This window comes from Canis lupus, chromosome 16 (assembly GCF_011100685.1).
Source record: "Canis lupus familiaris isolate Mischka breed German Shepherd chromosome 16, alternate assembly UU_Cfam_GSD_1.0, whole genome shotgun sequence".
NCBI lineage: Eukaryota > Metazoa > Chordata > Mammalia > Carnivora > Canidae > Canis > Canis lupus.
In genome coordinates this window covers 6,337,898-6,356,585 of record NC_049237.1, presented here as the reverse complement: position 1 = coordinate 6,356,585, position 18,688 = coordinate 6,337,898, and the positions used below count along the sequence as shown (strand labels likewise).

At 40.6% G+C, this 18,688-nt stretch overlaps 3 protein-coding genes across 42 annotated transcripts in view; 1 reads left to right on the top strand and 2 right to left on the bottom strand.

Annotated features, from left to right (window-relative positions):
- Window positions 1-18,688, bottom strand: part of KEL (Kell metallo-endopeptidase) — a 294,970-nt gene that overhangs the window by 63,226 nt on the left and 213,056 nt on the right. For 38 of the 40 annotated variants that reach the window (XR_005371215.1, XR_005371216.1, XM_038559306.1 and 35 more), the window contains one exon: window positions 16,848-16,925. The gene's annotated coding sequence lies outside the window, so the exon portion shown is untranslated. Of the gene's footprint in view, window positions 1-16,847; window positions 16,926-17,122; window positions 17,491-18,688 lie in introns of those variants that run through there. The other 2 variants (XM_038559321.1, XM_038559320.1) reach the window with 1 other exon arrangement.
- OR9A8 (olfactory receptor family 9 subfamily A member 8) lies at window positions 2,769-3,710 on the bottom strand. Its single transcript, NM_001389059.1, has one exon. The coding sequence runs from the start codon at window positions 3,708-3,710 to the stop codon at window positions 2,769-2,771; it is 942 nt and encodes a 313-aa protein (NP_001375988.1).
- On the top strand, window positions 13,568-15,112 carry LOC119874624 (olfactory receptor 6V1). The gene has a single exon (XM_038559336.1). The coding sequence runs from the start codon at window positions 13,568-13,570 to the stop codon at window positions 14,507-14,509; it is 942 nt and encodes a 313-aa protein (XP_038415264.1). The 3' UTR covers window positions 14,510-15,112.

The following is an 18,688-nucleotide window of genomic DNA, read 5'->3' as shown; positions in this document are numbered from 1 at the left end:
AGTAGCATCATCTCTAATTTTGTTTTGTTTTTACTATGAACATATAACTAACAACACAAAGCATATGTTATGAGGCCAAAGTGTAAATCAAATAAAAAACTGCAATACATTACATATGACATATATCAAAGTATACATAAGACTTACTTTGAGTATGATAACTCAATGTACACAAGAAGTTCAAATGAATGTCTATAATTAATATTTCTTTTTGAACACCTATATTGATTACATATATATACACAAATATATATATATATATATATATATATATATATATACACTCAGTTGTAAGGAGTAGAGACAAAAATATAAATAGAGCAAGAGGCTATTGAGGTTTTATAGTATAAACAGCAGAAGGGGAAGTGTGAGTCATCTAAATTTACTATTGTGTAGGTCATACCTGCAGCTTGGGAAATTAGAGTCTCTAGTATGAATATGGAGTAGACATCCAGGTTGAAAATAAGCTTGGCTTGCAGGGCAGGTGCACAATGACACAATAGACTGAAGGTCTGTGTCCTCATAAACTCAAACCCAGACACCCACTGCAGCTGATTTGGGGGAAGGGGCTTCTTAGGACGTAAATAATTTGAAATGAAGTAATTAGGCAGGGCTTTGATTACATGAGATTATGTTCCCAAAAGAAAACAAACAAACAAACCGGAGTGCAATTGCTTTCTCCTCCCAATCATATAACAAGGAAATACCAATTAAGAACATAAAAAGAAGGTGGCCATCTACAGGTCAGGAAGAGAATACTCACCAGACACTGAATTAGTATGAACCTTGAATGTGGACTTTCCTGTCTCCAGGACTAGGAGAAAGAAATTTCTCTTGTTTAAACCACAAAATGTACAGGGTTTTGTTACAGTAACCCAAAAAGGCTAACACAGTAACTCCTTCATTCAAAAATCAGAGAACAAACGGAAGATCATCGTCTTCAGTACAAGAGATCTTTAATGCCCCATTCACTAGTTCTTCAACCTGGGACTCTCCTTTTCTTCTCAAAGCCAAGGGCATTCAGAGAGGCAGTCTAGAATACTACATATCTGAGATACAGAAGAGGAATGGAAATGTTGGTTGAGCAGAAGGGGAAGGATAGGAATGTATTACCAGTGGGTGGTCAGAGCTTGACTTGAGGGGAAAGAGAAATGAGGTAAAGGGAAAGAAGGAGAAAGAGAGAACAGAAGAACTCAAGGGGAAAGGGAGAGAAGAGAGAAGATAGTTGGTAGGTGAACAAAGGGTGATCTGGACAGGGTGCAAGAGGCATGGGGGATGACAGGTTGAAAAACCAAAGGAACCATACAGGAGGACAGTGAGGCTCTCTTCTGTCCTCCTAATTTGCCTCTACCAGCCCAGAGACAACATAGGCTGTGCAAAGCCTTGTGTAAATGAGAAAAGGCATCCTCTCTGGAGTACTGAAGGAGAAAAAGTGGTATTGTTCTAGAGAGACAGCAGACCTCAGGAAATGAGCCTGGGGTGGGAGATATCTTTATGTCAGTCTTCAACCCTTTCTCCAGTGCAGTCCCATCACAACCCGTTGGTTGGCTGGGAGAGGATGAGCTGGATTAAGGCCCCACTCTCAACATCTCATCTGGTGCCATATGCAGGGAAGTCAACTAGATCATACTTACTGGTCTTCCCTGTCCTCACCAAAAGGAAGGCATCCTCACACAGTACAATCCCATGGAACACCATCACCCACTGCTGGCTGACTCAGTATCTCCACCCAATTCTGAGCTGGCAGGTGCTGTTGAGTGTTACCATTAAATCAACACCTTCCTTCAAACCCCTTCTTCAAACATTATGAACTTCCTACAACTGCATTGCCAAAAAAAAAAAAAAAAAAAAAAAAATGCCCTGGAATTCCTAAAGAACTATGAGTTAGGAGAGTAGCTTTTCATTCCTCTGATGCTCCCCACAGGGAAGATCTAAGGAAAGCTACTGAGATATTTGGATTTGGGAAGACATAGAACCAAAGGCAACATGAAGCCTGAAGCCTGGGTCTGGAAGCAGTCTCAACAGACATAGTTGGTTTAAGCAGGTATAAAACACAGGATGCTCTCTCTAGAATTAAGTCCTTTAATTCTTATTTGTCTCAATCCCCATATATGCCAAAATATTTCATATCTTGACATCACCAAGACTTACTAAAAGGAAAGCATTCCAATCCCTTAATCACCACTCTAGATCAGTTCTGTGGCAAAATGTATATAACATTATAATTTGAGGTAGCAATGGTGCCAAGATAACATGATAAGCAACATGAGAAAAGGAGAACCATAGAATAAAGTGCATACAGTGATAACACAAAGAAATTATATAAAAATATATGAAAAACCCAACAATAGTTGATAAAGTAACAAAGTGAGCATCTCTCCCTTGGTACTCTGATTATGCCAGATGCCTCCCCTCACCTTCTTCCCACTTCCTTCCCTCCTAGGAAATATATCTCCAGCAATGGATTATAGAGAAATTAATTGAGCTATGGAAAGCTACAAAAATATATGTATTTCCTTTCTCTAATCCTCACATTTCCCAAGGATGGGCTTTCATAGTTAAATATTGGAATCATCAGAAACTGAGAATTGAGATTCTAACAGGCAGAGAATGGATTTCATTTTTCTCTTCTCTTCTTCCATACCTCCTTGGGAATTGTACACTATTAACCTTTGAAACATGATGATGATAAGATTGGAATTATGGTTTTCTGGGTTCCTAAACAATCTATAGTGTGGATATTACCACCTAAAACTGAGGTAGAGAATTCAACCTTTGAAGAGTTGATTACAGCATTTCATAAGATCCCAAAGGGCCTCTTTGACTTTGTCGTTCCTGAGGGTGAAGATGAAAGGATTCAGGAAAGGGGTTAACACAGAAATCAACAGGGAAACTATTTTATTATACTCCGCTGCCTGCGTTAGCTTAGGTTTCACATGGATAAACAAGCAGCTGCCATACATAATAACAACAACAGTGAAATGAGAAGCACATGTAGAGAAGGCTTTCCTCTGGCCTGAGGCTGTGGGCATCCTGAGGATGGTGCAGATGATGTAGGTGTAGGAGATAACTGTTGGGGCCAGAGAACCAATGATAATGACAATAGCCATTAAGAAAAGAACAAACTCTGTGAAAAGGGTGTCATCACAGGATAGTTTGAACAGTTGCCCTCGGTCACAGAAAAAATGGTCTAACAGATTGGACTTGCAGAAGGTAAACTGAAATGTGGCATAGACAGGCCATATTTCAGAAAGAAACCCAAATGTCCAGGACACAATGACCACCCAGATGCAGGTGCGGCTGTTCATAATGACATTGTACCTCAAAGGGTTACAGACAGCCACGTAACGGTCCACAGCCATCGCTCCCAGTAATGCAAACTCTGTAGTCGCCACAGCAAGGTACAGGAAGAGCTGGGTGGCACATGCAGCCAAAGATATCGTCTGCATCCCAGGGAGTAGCAACCCCCAAAGCATCATAGGAACGATAATAGTTGTAATTAAGATCTCCGAAGCAGAGAGGTGACCAAGGAAGAAATACATGGGGGACTGCAGACGTTTATCAACACACACAATCACAATGATGACTGTGTTTCCCACTAATGTCACTGAGTAGGAGAAAAAGAATATAGCAAAAAGAATGTGGTGTAGTTCTTGGGACCCGGGGAAGCCTAGAAGGTAGAACTCAGTGGCACTAGACAAGTTGTTCATTGTTTAGTCCTTGTTTCTACTCCTTGTACCACCTAGGATCAAAGACACAACAGCTCCACATGGTCCTGCTCTCAAAAGAGAAGGAAGAGAGGTTAGGTTGACAAACTATTTCCAACCTGAAGATCAGGTGACGTGTCTCTACTGCTCACAAACTGCACAAGGCCACACCTGAATGTGGGCACATCTCATCCAGCTCAAGGCTACCTGTCTGGACTGGGGAAAGATTTATTCCTCTCTACTGGGGATAGGAAAACATACCCTGTCTTTCTACACCACTGGAGGTGCCTTCTCTCAGGGCACAGAGGATAAGACTGTTTAACTGGCCAGTTCTGAATATGAGTTGATCAGCCTCTCCAGTCCTGGGATCGTCCACGTCTTATGTTCGCTGTAGCAGATGACGTAATGGTGGTCCAGGTGATGTTCAAAACATGGAACGTTGAACCCTGTGCCTCATCCCTACTGGTACTGTCTAGATCCATCTTGGGGCAGTAGAAAGGTGGCATGGGATCTAAGACCAACACCCCTGCCTTCTCCAGATGGTAAACCTCCACAGTACAGAGCAGCAACATCTACAAATGAGAACTCAGCAGCTTGAGATAATTTCCCGGGGCAGAAGCATTCTTCTCTAATTCCACATGCCCTGCAAAGTGTTGGGAGGGAGGAAAAGTGGCACCTGGCACTGACAATGATAGATCTGAGGCCAGTAGCCACTTAGGATGTCTGGATCACTCTCACTTTACCCATCCCATTACTCACATGTCGTCTCCTCAGAGGACTCTTGCCAGTTACCCCATCCCAATTAGGAATGATTTCCTCATTTTTGGATTTTTGGACATTAGCATTTCTTCATAGCACTTATTATTACCTGATATGATATGTGTACCTATTTCTTTCCTTCATGTAACATGAAGCAAATGAAGCAGTGCGTTTGCACTGCTGCACAGAACAAACAAAAATCCCTGCCCTGTTGAGCTTATATTCAAGGGGAGGGTGGATGTTAGACCATACACAAGAAAAGTAACTAAAATTACGGTGTTAGTTTATTGATCATGCCAGAATAACTATAAAGCAAGGAAGATGGACAGGAAATTTAATTTTATTTATTCATGTTCCTCTATGACACTAGAATATAAACTCTATGAGGGCAGGGACATGTTTATGTATATAATATTGTTGAGCTGTAAAGTAGTGCTAGTAAATTGTTAGTATATGGTGGATGTATGGATGTGTGATATATGATTCAATAGTATTTGTTCCTCACCTGAATAGCCTGGCCACACCCCGAGAGCCTACTCTTCTTGGTTTCCCTTCATGGCTCATGTTATCATTTTCCCCTCCTCACTTCCCTTACTCATACAACCTCCTCTAAGGCTCTGTGGGCTTTGGGACAGCTCAGAGATCTATATTTCTACAATGTCTGCATAATGAGCACTAGGTGACAAACAATAGAAGAATCTTGTTGTTCTCAAGCAGCGATGTCTGTTCTTAGTATTGGGACAGAGAAGAACTGAATATTCTCTCAGTTGTGTATGGAAACACCAGAAAAGAACTTGTCCACCCTGCTGCTCCCCTTGTCAACCCTTCAGACTCTATGCCTCCTTGTTGTCGGTCCCAGCCAAGCCCAGAACTCCCACCTTGGTCTTCTTTGACTCTTTTCTTCTTAGTGGAAAACCATGAGAAGACACTCACCTCCATGGAGAGGACTCCACCACTTCTCAGGCTCCCCTGAGCTCAGCCAAGGCTAACTCCTGTCTGCCTACTGCTCAGCCATGCACAGGGGCCAGAACAACTTGCTCAGGAGGAGCTTAGGAAAAAGTCCAGAAGTAACAGTGTTGTGGGGAATGTTTCTCTTTCCCACTACCCTCCATCCCAAGGGGGACTTAGTCACTGAGGTGTCTGTTCTTAATTAGCCCAGGTTCAGGGTATCTCTAAGCAATCAGTCTGGGGAGAATAAAACAAAATTTTAGTTATTCCCATTTTGACCAATTAAGTGTCAGAAATTTCCAAAGTTTTTGCTTAATGGGGATACTGGAAATATCACTAATCAGAGGCTTTTCAACAACAAGACTGTCTTCTCAAAGGCCCAAGTCTAAGTTTCAAAAAGACATCTCAGGCACTAAGCAGATCAGCCCTTCTGCTCTATATCCTAGACTCTTCCCTGATTCTCTTAGCTACTCAGAGAAAACATCCTCCCCCACCCCTCAATAAGACACATGACAATTGACCTCTAAAATATGTACAAATAGCCAAAAAAAGCAGGCATATTGGTCTCAGTGAAAGCCTTACCTTCACCAGAAATCTCGACAAAGCCCGTTTCCTCCTTCACTAATTTTACAGAGAGGCTCCTGCTCCTCACCCTATGTACTCGGCATCAGAAGGGGAGAGTTTCTGCCTCCAAATCTCCATTCTCTGCTATTGTCTCAGGTTTCCACTCTTCTGAACACATGTGCATCTGTATGCATTCAAGCAAGATTCCGCCAGCCATTTATTTCTATGTTGTGCCCATGATTGCCAGCTGGGCATTTCAAAGTGGCGACAGCATAAGGACAGCTAATGTAGGCAGTTATATTTACAACCTAGACAACTGACAAATGTAAATTGTAAGTCTGCTTTATGCTAGAGTGAGACAGAAAAAGTGACAGTTACAAAACATTTATCTGGATTTGGGATTTCACTTGAAATATACCTGTTAAATCTGAGAATGTCAATAGGTACAGAATGGTATAAATTGGGAATAATCTTCCTTCCCATTCCTCACATTGCCATGCTCAACCAGAGTGCCATATAATTTAGAAATTTCCTAAGAAAGTATTTGCACATTCTTTATAGAAAATGGTGTGGGAATGTGTTTTATGACATTTTCTCTCTCACTTAACAATATACAAATGATATTCTCAAAATAATCCATGGTTATACAGTAAATCAATGACAAAGATGGCAAGAATATACTACGGAATAAGATGTCTCTTCAATAAATGATGCTGGGAAAACTGGACAGCTCCTCTGAAAGAATGAAACAGAACTACTTTCTTACACTATACACACACACAAAAATAAATTTAAAATGTATTTAACACAAAATATGAGACCCAAAACCATAAAATTCCTAGAAGAAAATATAGCCAGTAATCTCTCTGACATCAGTCTTAGCAACTTTTTTCCAGATATGTTTCCTCAGGAAAGGGACACAAAAGCAAAAATAACTATTAGGACTACACCAAAATAAAAAGCTTTTGTACGGTGAAGGAAACCATCTACCAAATGATAAGGCATTCTACTCAATGGAAGAAGATATTTGCCAATGATATATCTGATAAAGGATTAATATCAAAATATGTAAAGTACTTATACAAGTCAATACCAAAAGCTCCCAAATAATCCATTTTCAAAATGAGCAGAAGACCTGAATAGGATACATTCAAAGAAGAAGACATATAAATTGTCAAAAGACAAATGAAAAGATGCTCAGCATCACTAGTTGTCAGGAAATACGAATCAAAACCACAATGAGATGACACCTCACACTTGTCAGAGTGGCTAGTATAAAAAGAAGAGAAAGAGATAAGTTCTGGCAAGCATGGGGAGAAAATAGAACCCTGAGTACTGTAGATGGGAATGTAAATTGGTATGGCCATTGTAAAAAACAATGTGGATGTTCCTCAAAAAATTAAAAATAGAAATACCAGGGATGCCTGGGTGGCTCAGTGATTGAGTGTCTGCCTTTGGCTCATGGCGTGATCCCAGTTCAGGGACTGAGTCCCACATCAGGCTCCCTGTGAGGAGCCTGCTTCTCCCTCTGCCTATGTCTCTGCCTCCCTGTGTGTCTCAAAAAAAATAAAAATACCATATGATCCAGTGATCCCATAGTAGGTATCCACACAAAGAAAACAAAAACACTAATTCAAAAAATATATATATGATCCACCCCATGTTTATTGCAGCATTTCAGCAATAGCACACACACACACACACACACACACACACACACACAGAGGAGTATTAGTCAGCCATAAAAAAGAATGAGATCTGCCATTTGTGATAACATGGATGGATCCAGAGGTTATTAGGCTAAGTGACGTAAGTCAGGCAGAGAAAGACAAATTCCATATTACTTCACTGTTATGTTGAATTAAAAAACAAAACACATAAACAAAAAAGTACAAACAAATAAATACACAGACAAATACAGAGAATAAACCAGTGGTTGCCAGAGGGGAGAGGGATAGAAAATGGACAAAATGGGTGATGGGGAGTGGGAGGTACAGGCTTTCAGTTATAGACTAAGTTGTGGGGATGAAAGGTACAACATAGGGAACATAGTCAATGGTATTGTAATAGTGTTGCATGATGAGATATGGTAGCTACACTTGTGGTAGCATAACATAGAGTTGAAATCCTATGTTGTACCCCTGAAACTACTGTAATATTATGTATCAATTTTATCTCAATAAAACAAAACAAAAAATATACAATTAAACAAAAATTTTAAAAAGATAAATTCTCATATCAATACATTTTGCCTTCTTTTTTTGTATAGTATTTGTTTATATGAATGCCTCATTCTTTATTAGCTAGACCTCTTGATCAGTTTTTCCTGTTTACTCTTTTACTATGAAAAAAATGTTATAAGAGTCCATACATAGTATTATTTCTGGTACAAATCCTTAGAATTAGAATTTCCAAGTCAAAAGGTAGATATTTTTACCTATTATTGTTATTGAAACCAAGCTATCCTTCAAAGGTTTTGGATTGATTTGCACAACTTCTAAGACTGCATGATGAGAACACTCTTGATTTCCCCATCCACTACCATCCAAATTTATAACCAAAAGTTTAACTTTCAAATTGAAGAGGACAAAATTAAGATATCTTAAGAGAGAAATCAATTGGAAAACTGAGGAAATAGAAAATCTTTGGAAGATAAAAATTACCAAAACTGACTCAAAAAGACATTAAACAACTGAAAATTCCTAAATACATTCAATAAATTGAACGCATAATTTAAAATCTTCCCACCCAGAAAACTATAGGTTCAGATTACTTTGCTAGTGCACACTATCAAATATTTAAGTAAGTGGGGTGTCTGGGTGGCTCAGCGGTTGAGCACCTGCCTTCAGCTTAGGGCGTGATGCCGGAGTCCTGGGATCGAGTCCTGCATCGGGCTCCCCGCGCGTTCCTGCTTCTCCCTCTGCCTCTCTCTCCGTGTCTCTCATGAATGAATAAACAAAACCTTTAAAAACATATATTTAAGGAAATAATAATACCAATTCTACACAAAATCTTCTAGAAAATTAGAGAGAACACTGCCCAATTCATCTTTTTAGGCCAGAATTATCTTAATACCAAAGACTTCACAAGAAAATAAATCTATAAAACAATATTCCCAATGAACATAGATGCAAAAATCCTTAATAAAATGTCAGAAAATCAAACCCAGCAATACGTAAAAATAATAGTATACTATAACAAAGTCATGACTTTTCTCCAGAAATGAAAATATTGTTTAACATTTTAGGATTAATCAATATAATTTCCCGTGTTAATGGAAGTAAAGAGAAAACCACATGATCATTTCAATAGGAGCATAGAAAGTATTTGATGAAAATTAACATTCATTAATTTAAAAACCTGAAAAAAAAATGGAAACAAAAGAAATTCTTCCTCAAACTGTAAATTGCATATCACATAAAACCTAGCACTAACAATAAAATTTAATAATGAAAGGCTCAATACTTTCCCTTTAGGGAAGATGGAGAGGAAGGCAAGGATATCTGTTCTCACTTCAGTTCAATATTGTACTGGAAGTTTTAGCTAATGCAATAAAGCAAGATAATGAAATTAAAAGCATGTGGTTAGAAAATAAAGAAATAAATTGTGTATTTACATATTACATAATCCTATCTGTAAAAAAAATCCTAAGAAGTCCACAAAAAGAGGGAGCCTGAGTGGCTCAGTGGTTGACTATCTGCCTGTGGCTCAGGTCATGATCCTGGGGTCCTGGGATGGAGTCCTGCATTCAGCTCCCCATGGGGAGCCTGCTTCTCCCTCTAACACTGCCTCCCCTTCTGTGTCTCTCATGAATAAATAAATAAAATCTTTAAAAAAAGATTTTATTTATTTATTCATGATAGTCACAGAGAAAGAGAGAGAGAGGCAGAGACACACACAGGCAGAGAGAGAAGCAGGCTCCATGCAGGGAGCCCGACGTCAGATTCGATCCCAGGTCTCCAGGATCGCGCCCTGGGCCAAAGGCGGGCGCCAAACCGCTGCGCCACCCAGGGATCCCAATAAAATCTTAAAAGAAAAAAAAGAAGTCCACAAAAAAGTACTAGAACTAGTAAGTGATTATCAAGGTCACAGGTCAAAAGCTAAATATACAAAAATCTGTTATACTGAAAAACTAAGGGATATATTTTACAAACTATGTGCAAGAATTAAAGCCATAAAGCATTACTGAGAGAAATTAAAGAAGACCTAAATAAATGAAAAAAAATTCTGTTTTCATGAATCAGAAGGCCCAATTTTGTTAGAAAGCCAATTCTTTCTTAAAGATTCAACAAAATTTCAAAATCATAGTAGCCTCTTTTTTTAACATTGAAAAACTGACTCTAAGATTTATATGCAAATATAAAGGATCAGAATAGACAAATGATTTTTTAAAAAGAACAAAGCTTGGAGCCTCACAAACCTTATTCAAAGACTTACTATAAAGCTACAATAATTGAGAGTGTGTTATTGACATAATATCATGTAGATCAGTGGACATATACACTAATGAAATGGAACAGAGAATTCAGGCAGACTCAAAAATGTATCTTCAATTGATTTTAATAGTATATACTAGTGTTGAAGGAGGAGCAAAATGCTCCTTTCTATCATCATATCCTATTTCTGTCCAGAATAACCTAAAATTTTCTTTGCAATCAAAGCTCTGTCCTGAAAACTCAGTTGCAGACTCAGGTCCTACAGAAAGATTGTCAGGCCAACTCTGTCCAGCCCTTTGGGTCTTAAACATTTGGGACCCATTTGCATCATCTTCATGGGAAGATTTTTGCTTCATGTCTCTTTGTTACTACTTGTCTGTGGGTGGGGCTAAGTGACATCCACAAAGCCTGAACTTCTCTGAGGCGAAGGATTGTCACTCAGAGTTAACTGGGGAGCTTGATCATCTATCATATTGCATTCACCTTCATACCTAAGGTGTACATCTTCTCATAAAAGCTAGAGACAGGCCCTTCAGGCTGCCCAGTTCCCAACATGTTTCTATCAGGGCCTCTGTCTCCAAGAGGAAGATATCTCTTCTTAATCTTACTGTTTTGATTCTCCAACTTCTGCAAATGACACTAGAGAATTCCAACAAGAGGGCCATGTGATCTAGTGCTTACATTTCCTACTTCGCCTGATTTCAAAATCCTGGATCTGGGAGGGAGAGAAAAATCTCCAAATGAAAAATCTGTCTAACCCTGACTGCTTTCCCAGTCTGCCATAATTCCAGTCCAGGAAGGGTCAGAGAGCAGGCACCGCCATGGAATCAACTTAAGCCGTCAGCTGCTTAGGTATATCTAGGTCTCTATCTCTTTCTTCATCAGATCTTTATCTCAAATATTACTTCCTTAAAACACAAGACTTCTCATTATTCTAAGGAATAACACCAGTGGCTTATAATCCCCAGAGGACTTTTTGTTTTCTCATCATTCCCCTGAAGAACACCCTGCTGGAGTCTGTTTCCCAGCCAGTATAAGCTCACCTCTAAATCACATCAAGAATCCAAGAACTTGGAGACATGATGAGTAGAGAGAACCAAGAACACTCATCCTTGAGAGAAAAGGGGCAAAGACAGCACCTTTCCCCTCTGGTCTCCAGAAGAACTTCCTTTCCATGTTCCTGCCTCTCACCAATGTTGCTGCCGTGGGCTTTGTGGTGACACAGGGTAAGCCTTTAATTTAGGAAATTAGCATAGGGTTGGAGATATTGTAGCTTGTAGAGCCACTCACCTAGCAGTGCCATTCCAACTGTACAGAAGTCCCTTTCCACTCCTGCCAACTGTAAAACAGTACCCAAGAGCAGCGAGCCACATACCTCGGTGAACCAGTTAGATGGAGTGACCTGATTAGACAGAAATCCCTAGACATGAATTTCTTAATGTGAGCAGCTCAGTAAGACACTTAGAGGCTAAAGTGAGTGGCTTGCATATGTGCTCCTGTGCAGCACAGGCATAAGATGGGGTCTGAATTTATCAGTGCTGGATATACATTGTAGACCTACTGTTAGGCTTTATCAGTAGAATGGGTGGAAGCTAACGGAGGGACAAAGCCTCTTCTTTAAATTGGAATGTCATTGCTAGTGGCCAAGTCATAGCATCAGGCGAAACTTTTGTAGGGCCAGAATATAACTATACACAGCTTTGCTCTTTCCACTTCTGACAGTTTGCATATAGTGTTTATTAAATAAACTTAATCAGAAGTTTTTTAAAGCATCCTTTTAGCGAACTTGAACTTAAATTCTAAGGGAGCCTAAAGTTGTGGAAATATGTACATACACATAAACACACACATTTACACACTCCACATGTTGGCCCTAAAGAAGTGTGGAGAGATGATGGACCAGAAAAATGTGAGGTCATACAATAACAATAACAATGACAACAGTGGTTTGTGGAGCACTTGGTATGTGCCAGTCACTTACTAGGTAGTTCACCCATTTAATCTTTGCAATAGCCCTCGAAGCCAGTACTATCATCGGTCTTCATTTTATAGCTGAGTAAACTGAAGTTCAGAGAACATGTTATAAAGAGCAGATTCATGTTCCACCCATAAGTTTCAGCTCAGAATTCAAACACAGGTTCATAGCTTGTGCCCCAAACCACCATGTAAGAATGATGGAGTCAGGAGGGGAGGGGAGATGCTGCAGGAGCAAAGCGACACCATGAGGTAGGATGCTAATGATTTTCTTTTTTTTTAAGATTTTATTTTTATTTATTCATGCGAAAGACAGAGAGGAGAGAGAGAGAGGCAGAGACACAGGCAGAGGGAGAAGCAGGCTCCACACAGGGAGCCCGACGTGGGACTCGATCCCGGGTCTCCAGGATCAGGGCCTGGGCTGAAGGCAGCGCTAAACCGCTGAGCCACCAGGGCTGCTCAAGATGCTAATGATTTTCTAGTCACTGGTAAGATAGTCACCTGGTTCTGAGGCTTATCTCCATGACCCTGTTGTATCTTTTCAACTCTTCATCTTGGCAAGCACATACTAGAGCCCTCCTCCCAAGAAAGCTAATTTATCAATTCAAAACTCTGACCTTCCACTAATTTCATGATCATAGCTAGAGAAATGTGAATGAATGAGGCTCTTCAATAGAGAGACAGCCCAGAAAGACTTGAGGAGACCCTCCAAAAGGAATCTTGGTGCATAGTCTCTGAGTCATGACACAGACACCTCCAGCACCAACCTATGCTCCAGGGTTTCAGGGTGACTTACAAGAATTCTCTCTTTCCATGTTTCCTCCCCTCCTTATCTTTTTCTGTTTCTCCTTCTCACACATTTGGTCTTCCTCTTTTAATTCTGTGTTCTTCTTTTGTTTCCTTCTTTCCTTCTCCTAAAATGTTGATGTCCACCACTTTATTGTCTTTCTTAATCCACTCTTCTCTGTCTCTCTCCTTATTAATGGCTTTCCATGTTTTAAGACCCCTAAGTCTCTGATTCTCTCATGTTTCCATGTAGCTATCTCTCTATTACTAACCACTGACTTTGTCTTGCTCTCCCTGTTCTCTCTTTGTTTTATGGTCAATGACACCCTTTCTCTCTGTCTTACTATCTCTGTCTCTTGTTTCCTTTCTATGCAGGGACCCAGCTCCTGGATCATGGCAAATCTGAGCCACCCTTCTGAATTTGTCCTCTTGGGCTTCTCCTCTTTTGGCAAGCTTCAGGTTCTGCTGTATGGACCCTTACTCATGCTTTATCTTCTTGCCTTCGTGGGAAACACAGTCATCATAGTCATGGTCATAGCAAACACCCACCTACATACGTCCATGTACTTCTTTCTGGGTAACTTTTCACTGCTGGAGATCTTGGTAACCATGACAGCAGTGCCTAAGATGCTCTCAGACCTGCTGACTTCCCACAAAGTCATTTCCTTCAATGGCTGCATGGTCCAGTTCTACTTCTACTTTTCCCTGGGTTCCACCTCCTTCCTCATCCTGTCAGACATGGCCCTTGACCGCTTTATGGCCATCTGCCACCCACTGCGCTATGGCACTTTGATGAGCTGGGCTGTGTGTGTCCGGCTGGCAGGAGTTGCCTGGGCAGCTCCTTTCCTGGCCATGGTGCCCACTGTCCTCTCCCGGGCTTATCTCAATTATTGCCATAACAACATCATTAACCACTTCTTCTGTGACAATGCACCTCTGCTACAGCTGTCCTGCTCAGACACCAGGCTGCTGGAATTCTGGGACTTTGTGATGGCCTTGGCCTTTGTCCTCAGTTCCTTCCTAGTGACCCTCATCTCCTATGGCTATATTGTGACCACTGTGCTGAGGATCCCGTCTGCTAGTGGCCGCCATAAGGCTTTCTCTACATGTGGGTCACATCTCACCCTTGTCTTCATTGGCTACAGCAGCACCATCTTCCTTTATGTCAGGCTTGGCAAAACACATTCTGTGGAAGTCAACAAGACCGTAGCCTTGGTGACATCGGTCCTCACTCCCTTTCTCAATCCCTTTATCCTTACCTTCCGCAATGAGACAGTCAAGGCAGTGCTACAGGGGCAGATGCAGAGGCTTAAAGGCCTCCACAAGGGACTATGATGAGCCTGAGGAAACTGGCCAACTTCTGTCCAGCAGGTCTATGAGGATAGGAGGCAAAACACGAGGCTGGGTGGGAAGACCACTGCTGAATCTCTTCAAGTTGTTTCCTCTGTGCTTCTGTGTGATAACTACAGGGAATCTTCAGTGCTCAGTGTCTGGCTCTCACAGGCCACCATGGAAGTGCTCCCCACACCCAATGGCAGCTATAAGAACTCTAAAAATAGCCCAGATCCTGGGGATCCAGAAGTAAGACTTTCAGTACCAGAACATACATGAGTTTTCCATTGAAGAACAGCAGGAAGTATTCCCTGATCAAGACATATTATCCAGCCCAGGGGTGTGTGTGTGTGTGTGTGTGTGTGTGTGTGTGTGTGTGTTAAATTCCTGAAAGCTTTGGGATGAAACCTCAGCTCCACTGCCCTTCGTTCCTAACTATAATCTGCAATTTTAAAAGCCCTCCAGTTGGGGCACCCGGGTATCTCAGTCAGTTGAGCAGCTGACTTTAGGTTTCAGTTTAGGTCACAATCTCATGGTTCATGAGATTGAGCCCTACCTTGGGCTCCACACTTAGCAGGGAGTCTGCTTCAAGTTTCTTTCTGGCCTTCCCCACTGACATATTTCTCTCTCTATCTCTCTCTCTTCCCCTCCCTCAAATAAATCTAAAAAAAAAAAAAAAAAAAAAGCCCTCTTTGTTACTTTGACCCCAGACTCATGGCTTTGTTTGTTAAGATTTTATTTATTTATTCATGAGAGACAGAGAGAGAGAGAGGCAGAGACACAGGCAGAAGGAGAAGCAGACTCCATGCAGGGAGCCCGACGTGAGACTCGATCCCAGATCTTCAGGATCACACCCTGGGCTGAATGAGGCGCTAAACTGCTGAGCCACCCGGGCTGCCCAACTCATGGTTTTTTTCTTAGCTTTCACTTATCTGGATTTTCTAAAACGGCCCCAAATTAAAATATTCTGACAGGGGGCACCTATGTGGCTCAGTCTGTTAAGTGTCTGACTCTTAATCTCAGCTCAACGCCGGGACACCTGCACCCCGATGTTTCTAGCAGCAATGTCCACAATAGCCAAACTGTGGAAGGAGCCTCGGTGTCCCTCAAAAGATGAATGGATAATAAAGATGTGGTCTATGTATACAATGGAATATTCCTCAGCCATTAGAAACGACAAATACCCACCATTTGCTTCGACGTGGATGGAACTGTAGGGTATTATGCTGAGTGAAATAAGACAATCGAAGAAGGACAAACATTCTATGGTCTCATTCATTTGGGGAATATAAAAAATAATGAAAGGGAATAAAGGGGAAAAGAGAAAAAATGAGTGGGAAATATCAGAAAGGGAGACAGAACATGAAGGACTCCTAACTCTGGGAAACGAACTAGGGATGGTGGAAGGGGAGGTGGGCGGGGGGTGGGGGTGACTGGGTGACGGGCACTGAGGTGGGTACTTGATGGGATGAGCACTGGGTGTTATTCTGTATGTTGACAAATTGAACACCAATAAAAATAAATTTATTATTAAAAAAAATGGGACCCCAACAATGCTGAATTTCTGTTGAATGGGCTCTGACCTTACTCCAAATGTCTGGTTTCTCATATCATGTGCTTCAATTCTTCTAAATAGAGTTCTGTTCAAAAATTCCAAAAAAAAAAAAAAAAATCTCAGCTCAGATCTGGATCTTGGAGTTGTGAGTCCAAGCCCCATGTTAGGCTCCATTCTGGGCATGGAGCCTACTTAAAAAATATATTTTATATTTTTATATTAAAAAATATATATATTCTGCCAAATTGTCTCTGCAAATACACTTTAATTTACCAAACTACATTTCCCAGAAAACTACGATGAGAGTACTCCTAGCTTCACTTATTTTAAGAGAAAAACTATAATTTACCAAAAATGCCAAGATTTTTACAAGTCTACTATGTGGAAATAAACAAGGCAGGGAATTGTGGGCTTATGTGGTGGATACAGAGTGTCTAGCGCTGGAGCCATGGCTCCCGTGGTTCTTATTGTGTATTTCCGGTATCATCTCAGGCTAATGTCTTTCCCCTAAAAAAGGTGTCCCTTCCTCTGACTTGCTGCTGCTGTTGCTCTGATTGATTTATTTTCTATAATTATCCTATGCTCACCACCCCCAAAGAGAAAATATTTGCAGAATAAATGGAAGGAGGATGAAAAAAGTAAAAATAATTTTACTGATAATAATTTACTCATATATACATATTCATATACATATTATTCACACTTTCCAAACCACTTTATATGTGTTTTCTACTTGATTTTACCCTCATCATAATTCAGTTAAATAAAGATTCACTGATCACTCACCATGAACAATACACTCTGCTTACCACTGGCCATTAAAGATCAAAGAAATGTGAATTCTAACTTCAAAGATTTCTCCATCTGTGAGACAGAAGAAAAACCATAATGAATTTTAACATATTTTGATAAAGGATTCTTTTACTTTTAACAAGTGCCATGAGAGCCCAGAGGGGAAATGCTAATTCTTGGGCTGCAGCTGGGTAGTTCTGAGTCACTAAGGAATAGGGGAAATCTAGTTGAGGAAAAAAAGAATTGATCAAAATCATGGCAGAACTAACAGTAGTAGAATCTGGTTCTTCAAACTTTTCCATCTCTCCATCTTCAGAAATTCTTCCAGTCTGATCAAAGTTGGATTAACTAAAAGTTGGAATCTCCAGGATCTGAAGCCATTCCATGTAGACTCCTCTAGCCTCTTATTCACTGTAAATCCATCCAGTTCCCATCCAATGTGAACTGTAATTGCAGTAATTTTAGTAACTGCTTCATAACAATAGTTGTTTGTTTAATATCCATCACTTGAAAGAAACATAGTGGGCAGCCCCAGTGGCCCAGCAGTTTGGCGCCTGCCTTCGGCCCAGGCTGTGATCCTGGAGACCCGGGATCGAGTCCCACATCAGTCTTCCTGTATGCAGCCTGCTTCTCTCCCTCTCCCTCTGCCTGTGTCTCTGCCTCTCTCTCTCTCTCTCTGTCTGTCATGAATGGATAAATAAAATCTTTAAAAAGAAAAAAAGAAACATACTGTCAGAAAGCAACTATAGCTTCAGTGTCACTTTTGAAGATTTGTGTTTCATTTATCATAATAGTATCACAAACATTTGAAAGATACCAAATCATGCTTGTACATGCAAGAAATATTTTTATTCAGTCCATACATAATGTTAATTGCCTGGCAGATTCACACTTCCTTTGCTACATAGGTTCTCCCCACCCCCACTTGCTTGCTATCCAAATGTAGAGCATTCCTATGAAAACTTTCTTAAGTTTAACTGGCATAAAGCAAAGAAACAATTACCATTAATTTGTATGGAAAATGTTTTAAGCATTCCCAGATGCAAAAAATAATCTTTTAGGCTTTTCTGATATCTTAGGACACATCTTGCTAACAGATGCACAAAATAAATTGAGATAAAGCACAGATGCTCACTCAGTTCAAATCTTTGGCAGCTTGATGCTGAGCTGCCAAGTGTGGTTCCTGGCAAGGAGCTTGGTGGTGCCACGCTCATTGCTTGGGGTGTGCACTACCCCTGCAGCAGCTTGCTGCAAAACAAATGCTGAAAACTAGTTTCACTTTTTACCTTTTCTCGTAGAAGTGAAAATCCTCTTACAGTTTCTTTAGGTTAGTGAAAACAGGCACTAATGTAGGTCTTTTGTTAAGGCGAAGTGGTGCAATGCAAACTTTCAAAAAGCAGGGGGACACTTTTAATACCATGTTACTCAGGAGATGGGAAACATTGATTTCGTTGTTTGTCTACATAATTCCAGTAAATTCATTTGATAGAAGGCAGCAGCCTTCCCACTCCACAGGATTAGCTTTCAATGGGACATAATTGCAGGGGGGGTAGGAGGACAAGATTGTTTGTAACACCTAGAACTGATTTAAATATAGGTAGAAACAGTGGCAAGATTCCATGACAATGCCTGCCCTACCCCAAGGAACCCTCCATTTGTCTGACATTTCAGCCCCAGAGATACTGTGTTTTAGTAAGCAACTATTAGAAATAGCGGGTTCCGAATGGCTAACATAAGAAGCAGTTGCCATACATGTAAATTCCAGTGGAAGCCAAAATGCAGATTCATTTCTTCCACTTGGCAGGACAAGGAGCAAGAAATTAAGAGTATGGAAG

Coding starts and splice junctions, on each gene's coding strand:
- LOC119874624 (XM_038559336.1), top strand. CDS start 13,568: ATGGCAAATCTGAGCCACCCTTCTGAATTTGTCCTCTTGGGCTTCTCC.
- OR9A8 (NM_001389059.1), bottom strand. CDS start 3,710: ATGAACAACTTGTCTAGTGCCACTGAGTTCTACCTTCTAGGCTTCCCC.